At 38.3% G+C, this 26,476-nt stretch overlaps 1 protein-coding gene across 6 annotated transcripts in view; it reads left to right on the top strand.

Annotated features, from left to right (window-relative positions):
• Window positions 1-26,476, top strand: part of celsr1a (cadherin EGF LAG seven-pass G-type receptor 1a) — a 193,211-nt gene that overhangs the window by 90,543 nt on the left and 76,192 nt on the right. For 4 of the 6 annotated variants that reach the window (XM_062064588.1, XM_062064585.1, XM_062064587.1 and 1 more), the window contains exons 6-7: window positions 278-366; window positions 12,677-12,757. In XM_062064588.1, coding sequence (XP_061920572.1) covers window positions 278-366; window positions 12,677-12,757 — 170 coding nt within the window. The remainder of the gene's footprint in view (window positions 1-277; window positions 367-12,676; window positions 12,758-26,476) is intronic. The other 2 variants (XM_062064589.1, XM_062064590.1) reach the window with 1 other exon arrangement.

Raw genomic sequence — 26,476 nt, 5'->3', positions numbered from 1 at the left:
TCAGTGTGGTGGATTCCTGCCCAGGGCCGCTCCCTGCCTTTGACAAACAAAGTAATTTATCAGTGCAGCCGGAGCCTTTGTGGCCTGCGCTACGCTTAAGTGGAGCCGCTGACACGCAGACTAACATCGTTTCTCCGGCACCGGTGATTTATGATCGTTGCACGGGCGGGTCGGCATCAAGTTAGGACACAGTTTTGTCTACGTTAAAGTGCAACTATTCCATTTTCACTTCCATGCATATGGCGTCCTAATAATGATCCCTGCTCCTGTCCTCCAGGTGAGACCAAAACCACGGTGACCCCCTTCATCCCAGGCGGCGTCAGTGATGGTCAGTGGCATTCTGTCCAGCTCCATTACTACAACAAGGTAAGGAGACCCTTCTGCATGTCTTTCTCAAAGCTTGATAGCGCTTACGGTCTGAGGTCTTCTTCCCACGATGGTCCTCTTGCCGTTTCATCAAGCCCCATCTTAGGAGACTATGCAAACATGTCTCATATATCCACTTGGAGTTGTCATATTATATTTGAGGAGCGTCAAGTCGGATGTCAGGTGTTATTTTTCCCCACAAACTTCCACAGCCTGCAGCTATTTTTTCTGATTGCTTTAAAGCAGGCTGGGAATCATACAAGAAAGCACCTTTTACCTGTGAGAAAAAGGTGACGCGGAGTTCATTACAGACACTTATAGCCCAGAACATTAGGTACAACCTGACAAATTAACGAGATCTGACACAGGAAGTGTGTCAAAAATCCACCTTTTCTTTCACATTCGATGTCTGATCTCATTTGTTATTTATTTTGTTGTTTATCGTACAAATACAGCATCCAAAACAATTGGAGGATGCCCTGTGGGATACATAGTAGTGCTCTACAACCATGCATATAATATGAAAGGCCACATTATATTGTGCTTGACTACCCAATAAAGCAATATCTAGATTATTATAATCATAATAAATAATAATAAAACATTTTAGTATCCATGCATCTTCTTCCGCTTATCCGAGGTCGGGTCGCGGGGGCAGCAGCCTAAGCAGGGAAGCCCAGACTTCCCTCTCCCCAGCCACTTCATCCAGCTCCTCCCGGGGGATCCAGAGGCGTTCCCAGGCCAGCCGGGAGACATAGTCTTCCCAACGTGTCCTGGGTCTTCCCCGTGGCCTCCTACCGGTCGAACATGCCCGAAACACCTCCCTAGGGAGGCGTTCAGGTGGCATCCTGACCAGATGCCCGAACCACCTCATCTGGCTCCTCTCGATGTGGAGGAGCAGCGGCTTTACTTTGAGCGCCTCCCAGATGACAGAGCTTCTCACCCTATCTCTAAGGGAGAGCCCCGCCACCCGGTGAAGGAAGCTCATTTTGGCCGCTTGTACCCGTGATCTTGTCCTTTCGGTCATAACCCAAAGCTCATGACCATAGGTGAGGATGGGAACGTAGATCGACCGGTAAATTGAGAGCTTTGCCTTCCGGCTCAGCTCCTTCTTCACCACAACGGATCGATACCTGTCGATCTCACGATCCACTCTTCCCTCACTCGTGAACAAGACTCTGAGGTACTTTAACTCCTCCACTTGGGGCAAGAGTTCCTCCCCAACCCGGAGATGGCACTCCACCCTTTTCCCGGTGAGAACCATGGACTCGGACTTGGAGGTGCTGATTCCCATCCAAGTCGCTTCACACTCGGCTGCGAACCGATCCAGTGAGAGCTGAAGATCTTGGCCAGATGAAGCCATCAGGACCACATCATCTGCAAAAAGCAGAGACCTAATCCTGCAGCCACCAAACTAGATACCCTCAACGCCCTGACTGCGCCTAGAAATTCTGTCCATAAAAGTTATGAACAGAATCGGTGACAAAGGTCAGCCTTGGCAGAGTCCAACCCTCACTGGAAACGGGTCCGAATTACTGCCGGCAATGCGGACCAAACTCTGACACTGATTATACAGGGAGCGGACCGCCACAATAAGACAGTCCGATACCCCATACTCTCTGAGCACTCCCCACAGGACTTCCCGAGGGACACGGTCGAATGCCTTCTCCAAGTCCACAAAGCACATGTAGACTGGTTGGGCAAACTCCCATGCACCCTCAAGGACCCTGCCGAGAGTATAGAGCTGGTCCACAGTTCCACGACCGGGACGAAAACCACACTGTTCCTCCTGAATCCGAGGTTCAACTATCCGGCGTAGCCTCCTCTCCAGTACACCTGAATAGACCTTACCGGGAAGGCTGAGGAGTGTGATCCCACGATTGTTGGAACACACCCTCCGGTTCCCCTTCTTAAAGACAGGAACCACCACCCCAGTCTGCCAATCCAGAGGTACCGCCCGCGATGTCCAGGCGATGCTGCAGAGTCTTGTCAACCAAGACAGCCCCACAGCATCCAGAGACTAAAGGAACTCCGGGCGGATCTCATCCACCTCCGGGGCCTTGCCACTGAGGAGCTTTTTAACTACCTCTGCAACCTCAGCCCCAGAAATAGGAGAGCCCACCACAGATTCCCCAGGAACTGCTTCCTCATAGGAAGACGTGTTGGTAGGATTGAGGAGGTCTTCGAAGTATTCCCTCCACCGATCCACAACATCCGCAGTCGAGGTCAGCAGAACACCATCCTCACCATACACGGTGTTGACATTGCACTGCTTCCCCTTCCTGAGGCGGCGGATGGTGGTCCAGAATCGCTTCGAAGCCGTCCGGAAGTCGTTCTCCATACATTTTAGTATCAATAAATAAAATACAAAAAGTTTAGGTTATTATAATTAAAATAATGACTAATTAAATGTGTTAATATTTAAAATGTAAACAAATAATCTAGGTTATTGTAATTAAAATAATTCATTCTATTTGTTAATATTTAAAGAATAAAATAAAAAAAATCTAGATTATTATAATTGGAATAAAAAATACATCAATTTGTTAGGATCAATAAATGCAATTTAAAAAAATCAAGGTTATTTTAATTAAAATAAATAATAATTTGATTTGTTAGGATCAATAAATACAATTTAAAAATTGAGGTTACTACAATAAAAAAAAAATTGTTAGTATAAATAAATACAATTTAGAAATCGATGTTATTTTAATTAAAATTAATAATAACTTAATTTGTTAGGATCAATAAATACAATTAAAATATCTGGGTTACTATAATCAAAATAAATCCACTTGTTAGGATAAATAAACACAATTTAAAAATCTAAGTTGTTTTAATTAAAATAATTAATAACTCAGTGTGTTAGGATCAAGAAATACAATTTAAAAATCTGTTATTACAGTTAAAATAAATACTAATTTATTTCGTTACTAATAAAAAAAATAAAATTTAGATTATTAGGTTTGAAATAAATATTAAATACATTTGTCAGTCTTAAAAAATTAAATAAAGAAATCCACGATATTATAATAACATTATTAATAATGGCATTTGTAAGCATTAGCAACTAAAATAAAAACATTCTAAAGTTATAATAATTAAAATAAATATTTCAAATTGTTAGTATTGAAAAAATGTATCTATGTTTTTATAATTAAAATAAATAATAATGCAATTTTTAGTTTAAAAAAAATTAACTAAAAAATCTAGGTTATTATAGTTAAAATTAAAAATCATATCACATTAAAAGTGCTTCAGTACCCAATAAAGCATGTTTTTCAACTGGCAACCCGGGAATGACACCATATTGGCCAAACTTGCAATTTATATAACTGTGGCGTTCCTCAAGGCACCCCTTTAAGTCCTCTCTTTTTTGGCAGTTACAATATTTTTTTGTCGTGTGATTTCTGTAACCAAGGTGATGCTGTAGCTTGTTTACTTCAGATTCAGTCAGTAGTCATTTGTTCAACGTCTTTGGTTATGCTAGTGGTGTTCCCCAAGGCTCCCTTTTACGTCCTCTCTATTTCCTCATTGGTGGTCCGTAAGTTTAGTTCAAAAACCTGTTATAGACTCACATTTTATCGGAACGTTTTTAATAACAGCAGAGTGCTTCTGCTACTCTGACAAAATAAATAAACCAAAATCAAACATGTACTGTGGAGGACGCTGGTTCTATGGGATAGACAAGAGTAATAGTGAAGGATTAGAAGTCTGACAGTTTTATAACCTTGTAATAAAGTGTCCAGTTAGTGTTTATGTTGCTTATAAGAGCCTAAAACTACAAATACAGCACTAAAATGATTTAAGCTATTAAAGAAATTGTTTCCTGTGGAGAAATTGAAATGAGTAAGGTATTTTTCTTTGATAGACACACGGAATCAAAAACAACAGGAATATGCCCTGTAGGATACATAGTAGTGCTCTACAACCACACATACAATGTTACAGGCTATTAATACCTGTTATATTGGATTGCATTAAATTGTGCTCCAGTACCTAATAAAGTGTCCAGTTAGTGTATATTTTGCTTATGAGAGCCTAAAACTACAATTACAGCATTTTTTTGTGCAATTTTTTTCTAATTTTTTATGGCATTATAGAAATTGTGACCTGTGTAGAGAGTAAAATAAATCAGTTATTTTCTTTCATACACATACATGATCAAAAACAATAGGAGGATGCCCCGTGGGATACATTATGGTGCTTCACAACCATGCATATGTTGTTACATTTTGGCAACAGTTAGACTGTTAGATTTGGATCACTTTAGATCAGGGGTCACCAACGCGGTGCCCGCGGGCACCACGTAGCCCGTTAGGACCAGATGAGTAGCCCGCTGGCCTGTTCTAAAAATAGCTCAAATAGCAGCACTTACCAGTGAGCTGCCTCTATTTTTTAAATTTTATTTATTTACCAGCAAGCTGGTCTCGCTGTGCTTGACATTTTTAATTCTAAGAGAGACAAAACTCAAATAGAATTTGAAAATCCAAGAAAATACTTTAAAGACTTGGTCTTCACTTGTTTAAATAAATTCATTATTTTTTTTACTTTGCTTCTTATAACTTTCAGAAAGACAATTTTAGAGAAAAAATACAACCTTAAAAATTATTTTAGGATTTTTAAACACATATACCTTTTTACCTTTTAAATTTCTTCCTCTTATTTCCTGACAATATAAATCAATGTTCAAGTAATTATTTTTTTTTATTGTAAAGAATAATAAATACATTTTAATTTAATTATTCATTTTAGCTTCTGTTTTTTCGACGAAGAATATTTGTGAAATATTTCTTCAAACTTATCATGATTAAAATTCAAAAAAATTATTCCGGCAAATCTAGAAAATCTGTAGCATCAAATTTAAATCTTATTTCAAAGTCTTTTGAATTTCTTTTAAAAATTTTGTTCTGGAAAATCTAGAAGAAATAACGTTCTGCCTTTGTTAGAAATATAGCTTGGTCCAATTTGTTATATATTCTAACAAAGTGCAGATTGGATTTTAACCTATTTAAAACATGTCATCCAAATTCTAAAATTAATCTTAATCAGGAAAAATTACTAATGATGTTCCATAAGTTCTTTTTTTAATTTTTTCAAAAAGATTCGAATTAGCTAGTTTTTCTCTTCTTTTTTTTCGGTTGAATTTTGAATTTTAAAGAGTCGAAATTGAAGATAAACTATGTTTCAAAATGTAATTGTCATTTTTTTCATGTTTTCTCCTCTTTTAAACCGTTCAATTAAGTGTAAATATCATTAATTATTAATAATAACATAGAGTTAAAGGTAAATTGAGCAAATTGGCTATTTCTGGCAATTTATTTAAGTGTGTATCAAACTGGTAGCCCTTCGCATTAATCACTACCCAAGAAGTAGCTCTTGGTTTCAAAAAGGTTGGTGACCCCTGCTTTAGATTGAGTGCCTAATTAAGTGTCCAATAAGTGTACACGTTGCATAAACTTTGGTTGTCCTAATTGTTGCCTGCAGAGAAATCCAAATAAATGTGTTATATTCATACAATATCTAAAAACATTTTGTAGGATGCCCTATGGGATGTATAGCGGTGCTCTACAACCGTGCATCTTATTCAAAGGCCATGTTTCTGCAACATCTGTTGTGTTGGATCGCATTAGATAAGTGCATATTTTAGCAGTTTATTGTAGCAGTTTTCGTAATTCATACCTGCAGATAAATCAGTTTAAAAGTATAAAAAACTCATTTTGTCATCCAGCACTCACCACGTCACCTCGCATTATTCCCTACCTCAGCTGCACCTATTTTTTTAACCTTGTAAAGAGAAAGTCACACACTTTTTGAGCACGGTTTCACATTTCACAGGTGGTACCAACACCATGTCGCTTTCATTGGACTTGACAGCAACGCTTTCATCAGATGTGACAAATTAGGCTAACGCAAGGGTCCGTGTTCGCCGCAGGGTCACATTTGCACCCATTGTTGGCAGTGACAAGTGACGCTACGCGCAGCGGCCGCGACATTAGGGACACCGCGGCTGTCGTCGTCGATGTTGACATACTGAGAGTGTACAGTGTTGTGAGTAGAGATTGAACCATTATCGGCGCCGATATTTGGCATTTTGAGCTATATTCATGTTTTTTTTATTGGTATAAAATTCCTACATCATTAGATACAATATATACACATATGACACCAGTATTTGGTATTAAAAATAACATTTGACATTTTGAGCTGTATCGGTATCAGCCTTTTTTATTGGTATAGGCCGGGGGTCGGCAACCCGCGGCTCTAGAGCCGCATGCGGCTCTTTAGCGCCGCCCTAGTGGCTCTCTGGAGATTTTTCAAAAATGTATGAAGAATGGAAAAAGATGAGGGGAAAAAATGCATTTTTTTGTTTTACTATGGTTTCTGTAGGAGGAAAAACATGACACAAACCTCCCTAATTGTTATAAATCACACTGTTTATATTAAATATGCTTCACTCATTCGAGTATTTGACGAGCGCCGTTTTGTCCTACTTATTTTGGCGGTCCTTGAACTCACCGTATAGTTTGTTTACATGTATAAATTTCTCCGACTTTCTAGGACGTGTTTTATGCCACTTTTTCTGTCTCATTTTGTCCACCACACTTTTAACGTCGTGCGTGAGTGCACAAAGGTGAGTTTTGTTGATGTTATTGACTTGTGTGGAGTGCTAATCAGACATATTTAGTCACTGCATGACTGCAAGCTAATCGATGCTAACATGCTATTTAGGCTAGCGATATGTACATATTGCATCATTATGCCTCATTTGTAGCTATATTTGAGCTCATTTAGTTTCCTTTAAGTCCTCTTAATTAAATTTATATCTCATGACACATGTAATATGGCTTTTAATTTTTTGCGGCTCCAGACAGATTTTTTTTTGTATTTTTGGTCCAATATGGCTCTTTCAACATTTTGGGTTGCCGACCCCTGGTATAGGCCAAGGGTCGGCAACCCAAATTGTTGAAAGAGCCCTATTTGACCAAAAATACAAAAAACAAATCTGTCTGGAGCAGCAAAATATTAAACGTCTTATATAAGTGTTATAATGAAAACAACACATGATGTAAGTGTCTATATTAGCTATATTAGCATACTATCAAAATTACTTTAAAAGCCTTATGTAAGTGTTATAATGAAGGCAACACATGATGTAAGTGTCTATATTAGCCTACTATCAAAACGACTTTAAAAGTCTTACATAAGTGTTATAATGAAGACAACACATCAATCAATCAATCAATGTTTACTTATATAGCCCTAAATCACGAGTGTCTCAAAGGGCTGCACAAGCCACAACGACATCCTCGGCTCAGATCCCACATCAGGGCAAGGAAAAACTCAACCCAATGGTACAATAAGAAACCTTGACACATGACGTAAGTGTCTATATTACTGTAATTTCCGGACTATAAGCCGCTACTTTTTCCCCTCGTTCTGGTCCCTGCGGCTTATACAAGGGTGCGGCTTATTTACGGCCTGTTCTTCTCCGACACCGACGAAGAGGATTTCGGTGGTTTTAGTACGCAGGAGGAAGACGAGATGACACAATGATTAAAGACTGACTTTGCATATACCGGTAGGCTGGTTATTTTGATAACGTACAGGCGAGCACTTTGTATTACTTTGCACCGTTGTATTATTTGTACTCTGCACGAATGCTGTTCGCCATGTCAAAGATGTGAAAGTTTGATTGAATGATTGAAAGATTTATTGTTAATAAATGGCACACTTTGCGTTCCCAAACAGTCATCTCTGTCCCGACAATCCCCTCCGTGGTAGCAGGAACCCCTATATACTACGGTAATTACACATCAAAACCCTGCGGCTTATAGTCGGGTGCGGCTTATATATGGAGCAATCTGTATTTTCCCCTAAATTTAGCTGGTGCGGCTTATAGTCAGGTGCGGCTTATAGTCCGGAAATTACGGTAGCTCTAATAGCCTACTATCAAAATGACTTTAAAAGTCTTATATAGGTGTTATAACGAAGACAACACATGTCGTAAGTGTCTATATTAGCTATAATAGCCTACTATCAAAATGACTCTAAAAGTCTTATATAGGTGTTATAACGAAGACAACACATGTCGTAAGTGTCTATATTAGCTATAATAGTCTACTATCAAAATTACTTTAAAAGTCTTTTATAAGTGTTGTAACGAAGACAACACATGATGTAAGTGTCTATATTAGCTATATTAGCCTACTATCAAAATGACTTTAAAAGCCTTAAATAAGTTTTATAATGAAGGCAACACATGACGTAAATGTCTATATTAGCTATAATAGCCTACAATCAAAATTACTTTAAAAGTCTTTTTTTCTGTCTTGCCACTGGTGAGGGCGGTCGCATCTCTCTCCGCTCCCTCCTTCCCTCCCTGCTTGCTCTCTTTGTTTTTGTCTTGTTTGAACTATTTTGAAGCCTCTTTTCTTGAGCTGTCCTCAAATCTAAACATCAAAATGAATTTGATCAACTGGACTCTCGACGCAATTGACACAGTCTTTTCGACAAGGAAAAGAGGCTCGGGGGAGCCTGGCTGCCCTGATGGAACCATTGCTGCGGGGTACGTGAGAGATTCCTGGAATACTTGGAGAATCATGTGCCTCTCAGTCCTTTCCATCGAGGACGTGGAAGACATCTACCTATTTGGAGCTGTGATCGCAGGGCATTTGCTGATTGGGCTGGGCATTGCTCTGGTGTATCGTCAAATTCGGAAGACGATGGCAGCCACTCAAGGGGCCAACAGGCTGTTCAACGCAATGGAAGGATTGGGTCGTGCTGTGGGATCACAGACTGGAGCGATTGCTGATTTGAATCGCAAGGTAGATTCGATCTTGATGATGTTACAGAAAGAATAAATTGGAATTGTCAGAGCCAGCATACAGAGCAGGAATGTCATTGTTTTGACTGCTCGAAGAAAAAAAACAACATCTTAATCTACGATTTGACTCCCTCGAATGGCCTTGAGGAACAGGCTGTTTGAAAATACTCCCCCGAGGACTCCTCAAAGATGGACGCTTTTGACCTTTCCCTTTTCTTCAAAAGCACCTGGGTCGGACTCTTGAACTCTTGAACTCTTGGGGCCGGCCTCGGCCCATAAAGACAATCCAACATCTCACCCAAGTTATTGGGCATACATGCACGCACACACCCCTCCCCAAATCAACGCCTTCACCACTGCTTTATTCCTCCGGGGTTGTGGGGGCTGAGCAGCGCTTAACAGCAGCTGCTGGCCTCCAAGGTCCTGTTGGATGACTTTGTTGCGAGTTTGTTGTGATTAAATGTACCTTGTTTATGTGTGCCATGCTATGTGAGGTTTTTTTCCTCGGACTCAGTCTGGACCATTCCTGAGGGTCCAGCCTCAGACTGATATTTTTTTTTACTTCCACCCTCCCCCCAATGTCACCTTTTTCCCACCTTTTTGAGGAGCGCCTAAGTGAGGCTGATCCGTTGGCGGTCCCGTCTTGTCTCCCTGTAACGTATGTCTGCTCTTAGCGGGATTGTGCCGAAAATGTAATTTCAGTTCTTATGTGTCTTGTACATGTAAGAATGGACAATAAAGCTGATTGATTGATTGAATTGAATAAGTGTTATAACGAAGACAACACATGACGTAAGTGTCTATATTAGCTATAATAGCCTACAATCAATATTACTTTAAAAGTCTTTTATAAGTGTTATAACGAAGACAACACATGACGTACGTGTCTATATTAGCTATATTAGCCTACTATCAAAATGACTTTAAAAGCCTTATACAAGTGTTATAATGAAGGCAACAAATGACGTAAGTGTCTATATTAGCTATATTAGCCTACTATCAAAATGACTTTAAAAGTCTTATATAAGTGTTATAATGAAGACAACACATGATGTAAGTGTCTATATTAGCTATAATAGCCTACTATGAAAATGACTGTAAAAGTCTTATATAAGTGTTACAATGAAGACAACACATGATGTGTCTGTATTAGCTATATTAATCTACTATCAAAATAGCTTTAAAAGTCCTATAAAAGTGTTATAATGAAGATAACACATGACGTAAGTGTCTATATTAGCTATAATAGCCTACAATCAATATTACTTTAAGTCTTGTATAAGTGTTCTAACAAAGACAACACATGACGTAAGTGTCTATATTAGCTATATTAGCATACTATCAAAATGACTGTAAAAGTCTTACATAAGTGTTACAATGAAGACAACACATGATGTGCTTAGCTATATTAATCTACTATCAAAATGGCTTTAAAAGTGTTATAAAAGTGTTATATTGAAGACAACACATGATGTAAGTGTATATATTAGCTATAATAGCCTACTATCAAAATGACTGTAAAAGTCTTATATAAGTGTTATAATGAAGACAACACATGATGTGTCTATATTAGCTACCGGTATATTAACCTACTATCAAAATGACTGTGTGTCGCAGGCTAACACAAATCTTCGTTGACAGAAATGTAATATTTATTCTACACAGTTTTACAACATTGGAAAGCATTAGTAAAACGACGGCTTCTCAGAGGGTGAGATAATCTTGGATATTACTGGCTAAGAGTAGCCAAAGGCATAGATGTGTGTGTGTCCAAGTTGAAGGAAACGGCAGACTTTCTTCTTCTAATGGATTTATTACAATCTTTGCAAGCTGGGTATTGTTTGCTGTGGTCTGGAACAACATGGCACACAAACAACTATCAGAAATGCAGCCAAAATTACATACAGATAATGTGCCATGAAACATGGAAATATATGTTAAATACACTCGGCATAAGTAAAGGAAATTAAATGAGTTCAAATATACCTACAAACGAGGCATAATAATGCAATATGTGTACATACAACTAGCCTAAATAGCATGTTAGCATCGATTAGTTTGCAGTCATGCACTGACCAAATATGCCTGATTAGCGCTCCACACAAGTCAATAAAATCTACAAAACTCACCTTTGTGCATTCACGCACAGCATAAAACGTTTGGTGGACAAAATGAGACAAAGAAGGAGTGGCATAAAACACATCTTTCTGTGGCAGCGTCGGAGAAAGTTGTACATGTAAACTAACTGTTGCGTTATAGTCCACTCTACTACGGTGAGTTCAAGGACCGCCAAATACTCTCATCAGTGAAGCATGTTTAATATAAACAGTGGGATTTCTAACAATTAGGGAGGTTCGTGTCATGTTTGTCCTCCTACAGAAACCATATTAAAACAAAAATGTATATTTTTCCCCCATCTTTTCCCATTTACATACCATTTTGAAAAAGCTCCAGGGAGCCACTAGGGCGGCGCTAAAGCCGCGGGTTGCCGACCCCCGGCTTTAGCAGATATAATATTAACACATACGGTATTCGGTATTTAAAAAAGATTGTGAAGTAGCTCGTAATAACCACTAGGGCTGGGAACCTTTGGGCACCACATGATTCGATTCGATTCTTGGGGATAACTATTGGATTCAGAATGGATTCTCGATTCAATACTATTTTTTAATACAATTGAATGCCAGTTCTATGATTAACTACATTCCTCCATAAGATAGATAAACAGCTCCGATCAATTTGTATATTACTTAAAAGAAAACTGGTTTTATTTAATACAATTCGACCCAAACATTTAATAAAGTCAAATACAAAGCAGAGAAGTATCCAACACTTAGATATGATCATCTACATCAACAATATGATTTGCCTGAGTGGCTGGACAGGACAGATTGTAATAAAATAAAAAATAAAAAATAAAACAATTAAAAATAACTTTTTGATTTTTTCTTAATTGATTAAGAATCGTTACAAATAAGAATCGCGATTAACCTGAAAATCTATTTTTTGACACCCCTAATAACCACTGCTCAAGCACAAACCCCACATATGCGGTCCTCTCCAAGGTTTCTCATAGTCATTCACCGACGTCCCACTGGGGTGAGTTTTTCCTTGCCCGTATGTGGGCTCTGTACCGAGGATGTCGTTGTGGCTTGTGCAGCCCTTTGAGACACTTGTGATTTAGGGCTATATAAATAAACATTGATTGATTGATTGAAGAAAATACTCTCATTGTCAATAATCATCCCCAAATATGTTTTGATATCTGACAGGGCATTTATTTGAGTTCTTTGGTAGAATTCTTCTCCGGTCTACTCGACCGCGGCGCTCACCAACCCTCCTCCTTCTCCCTCTTTGCTGGTCGCCTGCAGTACGTCCCCTGTGCTCAGCTGGCAAAATTGTGATCGTTTCCGGGAAATCCAGTTTTTGTCCTTCTTTCTTGGTGTCTTACCCGTCTCGTTTTGTTTGTTTTTGCTCCCGCAGCGATGGAGTCGCTCAAAAAGCCTCCGTCGGCAACACTCGGAGCGTGGGCTCATCAAAGAAGCGCCGCAAGGTTCATGTTCCGTGAGTCTGTCAAATAACAACGCGACCGAGGCGGATGTGCATAAAGGCGAAAGAAAAGATATCTCTGTCAAAAATCCAAAGTTTGTGTAAATATCTTGACAAACATGAGATTATTATACAAGTAAAGAAGAGCAGGCAGCGGCTCACACATTCTCATACTTTCTGTAACATCCAGGAAGAAATGATTGAAAAACGTCTCAACTATAATCTATGTGAAGGAGCCCAGAATTGTGTTTTCTTTTAATGTTTGCAATATTTCAGGGTTCTTCACCAAAAAAACCTTACAATGTATTAAATCCATAAACTGCTAAAAAAATTATAAAATGGCGAGCTATTGTGATGTCGAGAAATACCATATTTTCTTTACCAATTTTACCAGGAGATTTCCCATATTTTGAAAGGTTGATGTTCCTTTTAGACCAGGTAAGTCCAAACTTTTTGACGGGGGGGCCACGTTGGGCTTAAAACATTTGGCTGGGGGGCGAAAGCGGACTGCATGCAAATTAACTATATATATATATATTTATATAAAGTCTGTACATATTATTATAATAATATAATGGATATATAATTAATAATTATTATAATTGGTTATTAAGAGTATTTGAGAGGTGGCGACTTGTCCAGGGTGTACCTCGCCTTCCGCCCGAATGCAGCTGAGATAGGCGCCAGCACCCCCCGCGACCCCGAAAGGGACAAACGGTAGAATATGGATTGATGGATGGAGAGTTCAATTCCTACCTTGTTTACTTGCGTGACAACCTCCTTAAGATTTTTTAATCAATCAGAAATATAAAACCGCTAAAATGCGTCAAACATGGACAAGTGTGGAGAGAGTGTTTTACTTTGTTCCCATCATCCCTTGTAATGATTTAAATGGGTGTCATTTTAATATAATCCACAAAGTTCAATGAGCAGGTTGTGTTATGTGTGACCATGTTTGTTGAATTTTCGTGCTGCTTAGTTTTTTTTCCTCCACCATGACTAGGGAAGGTTGTTTGGATTGGGTCATAAAGTGAATGCTGTTCTCTGCTAACTTATAGTATAAATAATGACAAAGTTACTTTAGTTGGCCACCGGATGGTAACATATTGTCAGCAATCTGACCACAGGATGTTTAATTATGATATGATTACACTGCTCCAGTCAGAATCGTTCATTGAGCTTGCGACGTCTCGCGGGCCAAATTGAAGACGCCGGTGAGCCGTAGTTTGGACATCCCTGTCTTAGACACATGTAATAAAGGTGTTTGTGAAATCCCCCGATGTTTTTTGCTGCTAAATTAACCACAACATTAGCGTTGCATGAAACATGTCGCCACTGGTCCGACGTTTACTAAAAAAAAAGTTTTAAATACAACTTAAAGCCTTGCCCAGCTGTTTACTGACATATACTATTCATTAGGGGTGTGGGAAAAAATCGATTTGAATTCGAATCGCGATTCTCACGTTGTGCGATTCAGAATTGATTCTCATTTTTTAAAAATCTATTTTTTTTTTTTTGATTATTTAAAAAAAAATATATTTTTTTTTTTCTTTCTTTTTTTTAAAATTAATCAATCCAACCAAACAATACGCAGCAATACCATAACAATGCAATCCAAAACCAAACCCGACCCAGCAACACTCAGAACTGCAATAAACAGAGCAATTGAGAGGAGACACAAACACGACACAGAACAAACCAAAAGTAGTGAAACACAAATGAATATTATCAACAACAGTATCAATATTAGTTACAATTTCAACATAGCAGTGATTAAAAATCCCTCATTGACATTATCATTAGACATTTATAAAAAAAGGAACAATAGTGTCACAGTGGCTTACACTTGCATCGCATCTCATAAGCTTGACAACACACTGTGTCCAATATTTTCACAAAGATAATATAAGTCATATTTTTGGTTAATTTAATAGTTAAAACAAATGTACATTATTGCAATCAGTTGATAAAACATTTTGCTTTACAATTATAAAAGCTTTTTACAAAAATCTACTACTCTGCTTGCATGTCAGCAGACTGGGGTAGATCCTGCTGAAATCCTATGTATTGAATGAATAGAGAATCCTTTTGAATTGGGAAAAAAATCGTTTTTGAATCGAGAATCGTGTTGAATTGAAAAAAAATAGATTTTGAATCGAATCGTGACCCCAAGAATCAATATTGAATCGAATCGTGGCACACCCAAAGATTCACAGCCCTACTATTCATGTTTATATATCTTTTACTGCAAATGAATATCGGCTTCGAACATCGGTTATCGGCCTCCTTAACTACTAACAATCGGAAACGGCCGAAACATATCGGTCGATCTCTAATTGTGAGTGTCATTTCGTTAAGCTCTGATGTTTTTGTTGGGCATGTTATGCTATGAGAACAAGAGATTATTTTCTGCTCTGATTTCTTCTGTTTTGCTCTCTTTTTCATTGTTTGCACACACACACGCACACACACACTGTAAAAATCCTCGGCTGTGGGCAGGTCACCCTTCACACAAACCAGTCATCTGCAGAAATGCGTGTGACATATAGCGTTGAATTAGCCAGAAGGCTACTAGCATTAACACAGGGGGTCTTCTATTCTTCATGCGCTGAATGATCAGAAGAAAATGGCACTGAAAGACAGTAATTCAACCCTGCATTGCATCCTGGAGGGCTTTGGGTAAATGTATATGACAGAAAGCAAGCGCGGTGTTCTCACAATAGGTGAGATGTGTTGACGAATGAATGCGCCGATGTTTGGCGTTGCTTGCGCAGCCCGAAGGAAGACCATATAAGAGCCATTATTCGAGGTATGGTGTAATGTGGACCGATTATAGCACTGCCTTTGATCAGATGCTATCTCGGTGGGATCTTTTGTGGCTTTTAAACGGACACATATTTAGATTTAAATGTACACAAGCATGCGTTTAATTAGAGCCAGGTTGTTACTCGGCCTATCAACAAGTATCTGCAAGGAATTTGAATGACACAACAATAGCTAGCTTACGTTGCAATGGCATGGTCCTGGTCTTGTTTGTTTGGGACATGTTTAACAAGTTACTGTAAAAAAAAACATCAAATGTTTGCAGATGTAACGATAAACGGTGGTGATAACCACGGTAAAACTCCCGAAGGTTAGTAATGCATGATACATGTATGATAACTGCACTTTGACAAACTGACTGTCGCAAGCTTAAATGCTAACATAAAAACAAGGGGCATTAACGTCTTTCCCCATTCGGAAAGGACATACCCCAATCCAAACTTATATAAACACGTTTCTTTATGAGCAACTAGGATATACACCAGGGGTGTCCAAACTATAGCATGTGGGTCAAGTGCGGCCCAGCGTCTTCAATTTTGCCCGCGGAGGATTTCAAATTAATCTTACATACCAGGAGGTTTCTGCAACTTGTGGACAACGTGGGTTAATCAGGCCAATGACTCGAGGATGTTCTTTGAAAAAAATAGCACAGCATTTACTTATATGACACAATCCAAACAACCTTCCCGAGTCATGGTGCAAAAAAAAAAATGCAACTAACATTTTTTTCATTTTTTCATTTATTTATTTATTTCAGGCAATGACATAAAAAAGTACAAAGTTGACAACACACAATAATATAAATTATTATAGTGCAAAAGGTAATGTACACTACCGTTCAAAAGTTTGGGGTCACATAGAAATGTCCTTATTTTTGAAGGAAAAGCACAGTACTTTTCAATGAAGATAACTTTAAACTAGTCTTAACTTTGCTAATGTGGTAAATGACTATTCTAGCTGCAAATGCCTGGTTTTTGGTGCAATATCTACATAGGTGTATAGAGGCCCATTTCCAGCAACTATCACTCCAGTGTTCTAATGGTACAATGTGTTTGCTCATTGGCTCAGAAGGCTAATTGATGATTAAAAAACCCTTGTGCAATCATGTTCACACATCTGAAAACAGTTGAGCTCGTTACAGAAGCTACAAAACTGACCTTCCTTTGAGCAGATTGAGTTTCTGGAGCATCACATTTGTGGGGTCAATTAAACACTCAAAATGGCCAGAAAAAGAGAACTTTCATCTGAAACTCGACAGTCTATTCTTGTTCTTAGAAATGAAGGCTATTCCATGCGAGAAATTGCGTGACCCCTTTTGAACGGTAGTGTATAGTATGTAATGCATGATTGTCCAGTTTGGCCTGAAATGAAGGTCAACACACATGGTCACACATAAAACCCGCTCACTGAACTTTGTGGATATTATGAAAAAAGTCCAAACACCATAACAAATTTCAAAATTACAACCATTTAAATCCATTTGAGTGCATGATGGGGAAAATGTAAAACACTCTCTCCACTCTTATACATGTTTGGTCCATTTTTAGCTGCTTGATATTTCTGATTGATTACAAAACTTTAAGAAAGTCGTCACGGAAGTAAACAAGGTCGATGTCAAACTTTCACATACTCTTAATGTCCAATTATATTACATCCATTATATTCATTATTTATCCATTATGTATATATAGTTACTTTACATGCAGTCGGCTTTCGGCCCCTGGCCAAATTTCTTCAGCCCAATGTGGCCCCCAAGTCAAAAAGTTTGGACACCCTTGATATACACTGTAAAAAATGACCGTGAAAACTACGGCAAACGATTGTTGAATAGCAACAGTAAAACACAGTAAAATCAAAAATAGTTCATCACAGTGGTGAATGCGGTGGATTCCTGCTAACCAGAAAACAGTAGATAATTAAATGACTATGGTTATAATACGTAAAAAACACATGACTTTACTGTGAAAATGTGAAGAAGAAATGTACAATGCAGAATACTGTAACGTCACAAGCATGCAAATACGGTATTAATATTATGTTTAAATCAAAAATTTTGCAGATTGTACATTTAAATTTACAGCATACCTTAATTGTTTTAGGGGTTTGTGTTAAAGCATTAGCTTACTTAACTTTTGGCTAACAACATGTTTTCTTGTATTTTTCTGGCAAGTTGTATCAGACATTTAGGAGTTATGTCTCTGTGCGTCATGCAAACTGCATGAAAATGAACCACGCTGTGTCTTTAAGTGTGTTGGAACTGCTTGGAAGCAGCTATTTAACAGATACGGAGCATTTTAAGGCTGATTTTTGATAGCTCCCTTGAAGGAACGTGTTGGGGAAGGTCGTGCTGTGAGTTGTCCAGTGAAAGGTTGTACAAATACTTTCAAGTTAAAATCCTCATGTAGCACTCACATGTCTCGGGAACACAGGCATTTTGAAGATACTAGTATGGGTGACAGGGCAGCACGGTGGTCCAAGTGGCTAGCGCCTGTGCCTCACAGTGAGAAGGTACTGGGTTCAATTCCCGGGCTAGAGGTTTTTGTGAGTGGAGTTTGCATGTTCTCCCCGTGACTGTGTGGGTTTTCTCCGGCTTCCTCCCGCCTCCAAAGACATGCACCTGGGGATAGACTGATTGGCAACACTAAAATTGGCCCTAATTTGTTTTACGATGAATTCCTGGCAACAACAGTTGCCAGTATTTTACCGTAAATTCTATAGGTTTTTTGTAAAAAGTTTAACATTATATACAGTATATTTTTTATAGTAATTTACCGTAAGCAAAAAAAATGTATCAACTGTAACAATTAACGGACAGCATCAACATACTGTATTTTTTACGGTGAATTCCTGGCAGCCACTGCTGCCGGTATTTTACCGTAAATTGTTTTTTTTTTTTAACAGTGTACAATTGTTCAGATTAAACCTACTGAGTGATCCTTTTATACTCGGAGGAATACGAGACCGAGGTGTTTGCACGGTGCGTTTAAGGGCCGCTAAACATAGTAGGACGCCACAATGCCCGCCACAAATAATACAAAATAAAAGTAGATTTTATTTGTTACATAGTTTGCATTTAAATTAATCTTAAAGTGCTACAGTAGAAAAAAATAATAATTATATATATATACATATATATATATATATATATATATTTATTTATTTATTTATTTTTTATTTTTTTGCGGGTCAGATTGTAGACACTGGCGGGCCGTATTAGGCATTTTGGCCGTAGTTTGAGGATAATTAAAACAATAAATAAATACATATATTAAGGCTAAAAACAAGTAAATAATTACTGCAGTAAAAACAGACAAAAACATATTTTAAAGTAAAAATAATTGCGGAATGTCATTCAGTAATTAAATAATATTAAAAAACATAAAATAAATCATGTTGTTAAAAATGCCGTTAAAGTGTCCTGAAGACCCACACATGTATTTTTTTTGTGCGTTTATTTATTTAATTTCCATAACTAACGACTTAAATCCCAGCTATTAGCTACACTTACAAGAGGTTATGAATAGGCAAACAAGGCCGATGGTGTGTTAATGCAACACAATACCCGCACGCACACATGATGGTTTAGTGGGTCAGATGATGAGACAGTTAAAGATTGTCCATGGGGGGGCGGGAGGAGGCGGTCTACGGACGCCGCCCCCCTTTTTTCAGCAGACCCGGGGTGCCTCTGCTCAAACAACAAAGGTCAAAGTTTAGAAGAGGAGGGTTGGCATGGCAACAGACAAGGATTTGCGCCATTGTTGTTATGATCTGAGGCGGTTGGAGAGCGGCTATAAGTGTGCGTCTATGGAGGTGTCCAAAGTATACCACAACATGGGGGACAAAGGGAGTTGGACACATTCTTTGGCTGTCACGCTCCAAACGTGTCAAGGACAGGAAATAGTTTTTGATGCTTTTTCTGGACAGAAAAGACAAAGGAGCGCTTGATTTCCTTTTGGTTTTAGTAGAACATCTAACACTTATTGATAAATTGTTCTATAATGGGAGGTCACAGATGTGTCACCAATCTGTAAGTGTGTAAGGTGCCACCATATTAACAAGTGTACCTTCTCTGGGGTCGGATTAAATAAGATCAGCTTCCTCCTACTCCTTTTCGAACATGTTAGAATGTGTAAACGTGATGTTTCAACATTGTGACTTTATTCATGATTAAAATGCATCACTATGCTGTTATTTTCTTTTCATTACTCGTTTGTTGTTTTTATGTTTGTTTTTTTTGCCTTCTTTTAGTTATTAAACCTGCCTGAAGTAAATAATTACAATAAAAATGCTTTTTTTTCTCCAAGGCTAGCATAAAACAATAGCATGCTAAAATAAGAGAAGCTAGCATATAATGGTAGCATGCTAACATTAGCATGCTAGCACATAACGGAAGAAATAGCAAAATGCACTATCTGTAGGTGTAAACATAGAAGGTAGCAAAAAAGCTAGCATAAAACGTTGGCATGCTAATATAAGAGAAGCTAGCAAAAAACGTTAGCAGCATGCTAGCACTTAACTGGGTAAGAAGAAATAGCAAAATGCACTATCGGTAGGTGTAAACATGGAAAGTAGTAAAAAAGGCTAGCATAAAATTTTAGCATGCTAATATAAGAGAAGTTAGCATGCTAGCACATAACGGGGTAAGAGGAAATACCAAAATGCACTATCGGTAGGTGTAAACATGGAAAGTTGCAAAAAAGTTAGCATAAAATTTTAGCAGAGAAGTTAGCATGCTAGCACATAACAGGGTAAGAAGAAATAGCAAAATGCACTATCGGTAGGTGTAAACATGTAAAGTAGTAAAAAGGCTAGCATAAAATTTTAGCATGCTAATATAAGAGAAGTTAGCATGCTAGCACATAATGGGGTAAGAAGAAATAGCAAAATGCACTGACTGTAGGTGTAAACATAGAAGGTAGCAAAAAAGTTAGCATAAAATGTAAGCATGCTAATATAAGAGAAGTTAGCATGCTAGCACATAACGGGGTAAGAAGAAATAGCAAAATGCACTATCTGTAGGTGTAAACATGGAAAGTAGTAAAAAGGCTAGCATAAAATTTTAGCGTGCTAATATAAGAGAAGTTAGCATGCTGATGTTTTCAGAAGTATGCTAACAGTTAACGTGATAACGCACGTTAACTATGATCACATTTGCTCCGAAAAGCAAAGTTCACGATTGATTACGTTTAAACATCCATCATTTGCTAAACGGCTAGCGTAAAACGTTAGCACGCCAATGTTAGCATGCTAGCACTTAAATGGGTAAGAAGAAATACGGAAATGCACTTTCTGCAAGTGTAAAGATGGAAAGTAGCAAAAAAGCTAGCTGAAAACGTTATCATGCTAATATAAGAGAAGCTAGCAAATATGTTATCAATTATTGTTGTGTTTACTATTTGTACTATATTTATTTAGTAAGTACTGTTATATTTACGTTAATAATAACACTCCCAGACAGGCTGATCTCAGTCTTATCACCTGTCAAACTAGCCAAAGTTTCATCTTTCCGCTGCTCTCACCCGAGTGTTGCTCCAGACAGGCTTTTAATCATGCTAACTCAATGACTTCACGCCGTAGCTCCAAATACTTTCAGCTATACTGTGGGTATGTATTCCAAAATAGATCTATTGGTATGTTCCCATAGCAGGTGCGAAGTGAATGTGCAGTGCCTTCTGGAAAGTATTCACAGCGCTTCACTTTTTCCACATTTTCTTATGTTACAGCCTTATTCCAAAATGGAATACATTCATTTTTGTCCTCAAAATTCTACACAGTGAAAAAGTTTTTTTTTTATTTTGAAATTTAGTAAAAAATTAAAAACTCAAAAACCACATGTACATAAGTATTCACAGCCTTCTCTCAATACTTTGGTGATGGTACAGCCTCAAGTCTTTTAGAATACTATCTTTGGGCAGTTTTTCCCATTCCTCTCCGGTTGGTTTTCATCCAGGACCTGTACATTGCTACATTCATCTGTCAGAGCGACAGCATTCCTCTGTGGAGAGAGGAGAACCTTCCAGAAGGACAACCATCTCTGCAGCAATGTATGGTAGAGTGCCCAGACGGAAGCCATTTCTTAGTAAAAAAAAAAGTTTGCCAAAATGCACCTGAAAGACTCAGAGCTTGAGAAACTAAATTCTCTGGTCTGATTAAAGTTAAAAGTTAAAGTACCAATGATTGTCACACACACACTAGGTGTGGCGAAATCTGTCCTCTGCATTTGAACCATCCCCTTATTCACCCCCTTGGAGGTGAGGGGAGCAGTGGGCAGCAGCGGTGCCGCGCCCGGGAATCATTTTTGGTGATTTAACCCCCAATTCCAACCCTTGATGCTAAGCGCCAAGCAGGGAGGTAATGGGTTCCATTTTTATAGTCTTTGGTATGACCCGGCCGGGGGTTGTTTTTATTTTTATTTTTTTATTGACATCCAGCATCAGACATTCCTATCCATTACATCATATTCACATACATCTTATATCTGTTGTCTGCCCTAAATGTCCAAATGTTTTTTGTTTATATCCCAACCATACCACCCACCACCCCCCGAAAAGAAAGTAACAGCAAAAAAAACAATAACAAAGTAATATCTACAAATACAACAATTAAATAAACAAAAAATAAATGATAATACATTAATAATAATAATAATAATCAGAAATAAAATAATAATAAAAAAATATAAACAATAACATATATATATATATATATATATATATATATATATATATATATATATATATATATATATATATATATATATATATATATATATATATATATATATATATATATATATATATATATATATATGTGTACACACACATACACATATACATACATACATACCTGTACACATATAGGGAGTAATCCTTTTTTTTTTTTGAGCAGTACAATCACTAATTCGAAAAATTAAAGTACCCGACCGGGGTTTGAACTCACAACCTCAGGGCGGACACCCTAACCCAGGCCTGGGCAATTATTTTGACTCAGGGGCCACATTTAGAGAAAAAAATGTGCCTGGGGGCCGGTATATCTATTTTTAGGACCACTAATACAAAACCTCACAATAATGTCGGATTGAATGCTAAAAACGCCTCAAAAAACGGAATGGAATTTAAATTTGTTTACTGAATGAGACACCCAGAATGTACACTACCGTTCAAAAGTTTGGGGTCACATTGAAATGTCCTTATTTTTGAAGGAAAAGCACTGTACTTTTCAATGAAGATAACTTTAAACTAGTCTTAACTTTAAAGAAATACACTCTATACATTGCTAATGTGGTAAATGACTATTCTAGCTGCAAATGTCTGGTTTTTGGTGCAATATCTACATAGGTGTATAGAGGCCCATTTCCAGCAACTATCACTCCAGTGTTCTAATGGTACAATGTGTTTGCTCATTGGCTCAGAAGGCTAATTGATGATTAGAAAACCCTTGTGCAATCATGTTCACACATCTGAAAACAGTTTAGCTCGTTACAGAAGCTACAAACTGACCTTCCTTTGAGCAGATTGAGTTTCTGGAGCATCACATTTGTGGGGTCAATTAAACGCTCAAAATGGCCAGAAAAAGAGAACTTTCATCTGAAACTCGACAGTCTATTCTTGTTCTTAGAAATGAAGGCTACTCCACAAAATTGTTTGGGTGACCCCAAACTTTTGAACGGTAGTGTACATGAAAATAAAGAATGTGGGATTTACAATATTAACTATGAAGAATAAAACACTGAATATTGACAACATATGAACTTCACATCCCCTCTCCATCCACATATTTTACAATCAAGCGAAATGCAACAAAAATGCAATAAACACAGCGAAATATGATCGCGAAGGGTAAAAAAAAAAAAACACTTACAATTTGATATATGTGATACATCACTAAGCTTTAGACCTTTGTTGTGAAAATCTCCTTCCACGTCTGTCCCTGACACCCACATTTCAGGAAACACTCCGTGGAAACGCTCCCCGCCCACACTGCTTGGTGCCTCGTCTGAGCTGCTGTGACTTAGATTACCATAGTAACTAATTAGATTACTATAGTAACTAGTATATCATGCAAAAGCGCAGATTCCAGCCATTGAAATACTTTGTATAGTTCAAGACTTTCGGTCATTTAAAAACATCACTGCACATCCTAATGGCAGCTACAGTTTACATCTTAAATATCCTAAAAAAAAATATTTGGGAATGTCCGGCGGGCCAGATTGAAAAGTTTAACGGGCCGCATGTGGCCCCCGGGCCTTAATTTTCCCAGGTCTGCTCTAACCACTAGGCCACCGAGTAGTAGACCCGGCACCGCTCATCACCAGGCCAATACCACCCCGACAGTGAAGCATGGTGGGGGCAGCATCATGCTGTGGGGATGGTTTTCAGTGGCAGGAACTGGAAGACTAGTCAGGATAGAGGGAAAGATGTACAGAGACATCCTGGATGAAAACCAACCCTTCCCATCCAACCTGATGGAGCTTAAGAGGTGCTGCAAAAAGGGATTGTCCACACTGCCCAAAGATAGGTGTGCCAACCTTGTGGCATCGTATTCAAAAAGACTTGAGGCTGTAACTGCTGCTAAAGGTGCATCAACAAAGTAGTGAGCAAAGGTTGTGAATACTTATGTCGGTTGGTTGAGATTTATTTTGAACGTGTATACAGTTTCATTATACATCACATATTTTACATGTGTTCATTTCGCTTTACAACATATACGAACAGGGGTAGGAAGAAGCAAAGCTTATTTAAAGGCCTACTGAAAGCCACTACTACCAACCACGCAGTCTGATAGTTTATATATCAATGACGAAATCTTAACATCGCAACACATGCCAATACGGCCGGGTTAACTTATAAAGTGCAATTTTAAATTTCCCGGGGAACTTCCGGTTCAAAACGCCTTTGGAGGATGACGTATGCGCGTGACGTCGCGAGGTCAACGGAAGTGTTTGGACCCTATTGGACACAATACACAAAGCTCTGTTTTCTTCGACAAAATTCCACAGTATTCTGGACATCTGTGTTGGTGAATCTTTTGCGATTTGTTTAATGAACAATGGAGGCTGCAAAGAAGAACGTTGTAGGTGGGATCGGTGTATTAGCGGCGGACTACAGCAACACAAACAGGAGGACTTTGTTGGATAGCAGAGCTAGCGCCGGCGACCTCACCTTGACTTCCTACGTCTCCGGGCCGCCGACCGCATCGTCGATCGCTGGAACGCAGGTGAGCACGGGTGTTGAGGAGCAGATGAGGGCTGGCTGGCGTAGGTGGAGCGCTAATGTTTTTATCATAGCTCTGACGAGGTCCCGTTGCTAAGTTAGCGTCGTTAGCAACAGCATTGCTAGGCTTCGACAGGCGGCATAGCATTAACCGTGTATTTAAAGTTAAAGTACCAATGATTGTCACACACACACTAGGTGTGTAGCATAACGTTTTCAGCTAGCTTTTTTGCTACTTTCCATCTTTACACCTGCAGAAAGTGCATTTCCGTATTTCTTCTTACCCAGTTAAGTGCTAGCATGCTAACATTGGCGTGCTAACGTTTTACGCTAGCTGTTTAGCAAATGTATGTTTAAACGTAATCAATCGTGAACTTTGCTTTTCGGAGCAAATGTGATCATAGTTAACGTGCGTTATCGCGTTAACTGTTAGCATACTTCTGAAAACATCAGCATGCTAACTTCTCTTATATTAGCACGCTAAAATGTTATGCTAGCCTTTTTACTACTTTCCACGTTTACACCTACAGATAGTGCATTTTGCTATTTCTTCTTACCCCGTTATGTGCTAGCATGCTAACTTCTCTTATATTAGCATGCTAAAATGTTATGCAACTTTTTTGCTACCTTCTATGTTTACACCTACAGTCAGTGCATTTTGCTATTTCTTCTTACCCCATTATGTGCTAGCATGCTAACTTCTCTTATATTAGCATGCTAAAATTTTATGCTAGCCTTTTTACTACTTTACATGTTTACACCTACCGATAGTGCATTTAGCTATTTCTTCTTACCCCGTTATGTGCTAGCATGCTAACTTCTCTTATATTAGCATGCTAAAATTTTATGCTAACTTTTTTGCTACCTTCTATGTTTACACCTACAGTCAGTGCATTTTGCTATTTCTTCTTACCACGTTATGTGCTAGCATGCTAACTTCTCTTATATTAGCACGCTAAAATTTTATGCTAACTTTTTTGCTACCTTCTATGTTTACACCTACAGTCAGTGCATTTTGCTATTTCTTCTTACCCCATTATGTGCTAGCATGCTAACTTCTCTTATATTAGCATGCTAACATTTTATGCTAGCCTTTTTACTACTTTCCATGTTTACACCTACCGATAGTGCATTTTGGTATTTCTTCTTACCCAGTTAAGTGCTAGCATGCTGCTAATGTTTTTTGCTAGCTTCTCTTATATTAGCATGCCAACATTTTATGCTAGCTTTTTTGCTACCTTCTATGTTTACACCTACAGATAGTGCATTTTGCTATTTCTTCTTACCCCGTTATGTGCTAGCATGCTAACTTCTCTTATATTAGCATGCTAAAATTTTATGCTAACTTTTTTGCAACCTTCTATGTTTATACCTACAGTCAGTGCATTTTGCTATTTCTTCTTACCCCGTTATGTGCTAGCATGCTAACTTCTCTTATATTAGCACGCTAAAATTTTATGCTAGCCTTTTTACTACTTTCCATGTTTACACCTACCGATAGTGCATTTTGGTATTTCTTCTTACCCAGTTAAGTGCTAGCATGCTGGTGAAATTTGTCCTCTGCATTTGACCCATCCCCTTGGGGAGCAGTGGGCAGCACATGTCCAGTGTTTGGTTCGGTGTCTCCTGATAGTAGTATTGTTGATCTTCTGTCTATCCTTCCAGTCAGGGATTCATTTATTTTGTTTCTATCTGCATT

The sequence above is a fragment of the Entelurus aequoreus genome, linkage group LG12 (genome assembly GCF_033978785.1).
Source record: "Entelurus aequoreus isolate RoL-2023_Sb linkage group LG12, RoL_Eaeq_v1.1, whole genome shotgun sequence".
In the NCBI taxonomy this organism is placed as follows: Eukaryota; Metazoa; Chordata; class Actinopteri; order Syngnathiformes; family Syngnathidae; genus Entelurus; species Entelurus aequoreus.
Note: the sequence above shows the minus strand (reverse complement) of the source record. Positions and strands in the feature narration are given on the sequence as shown.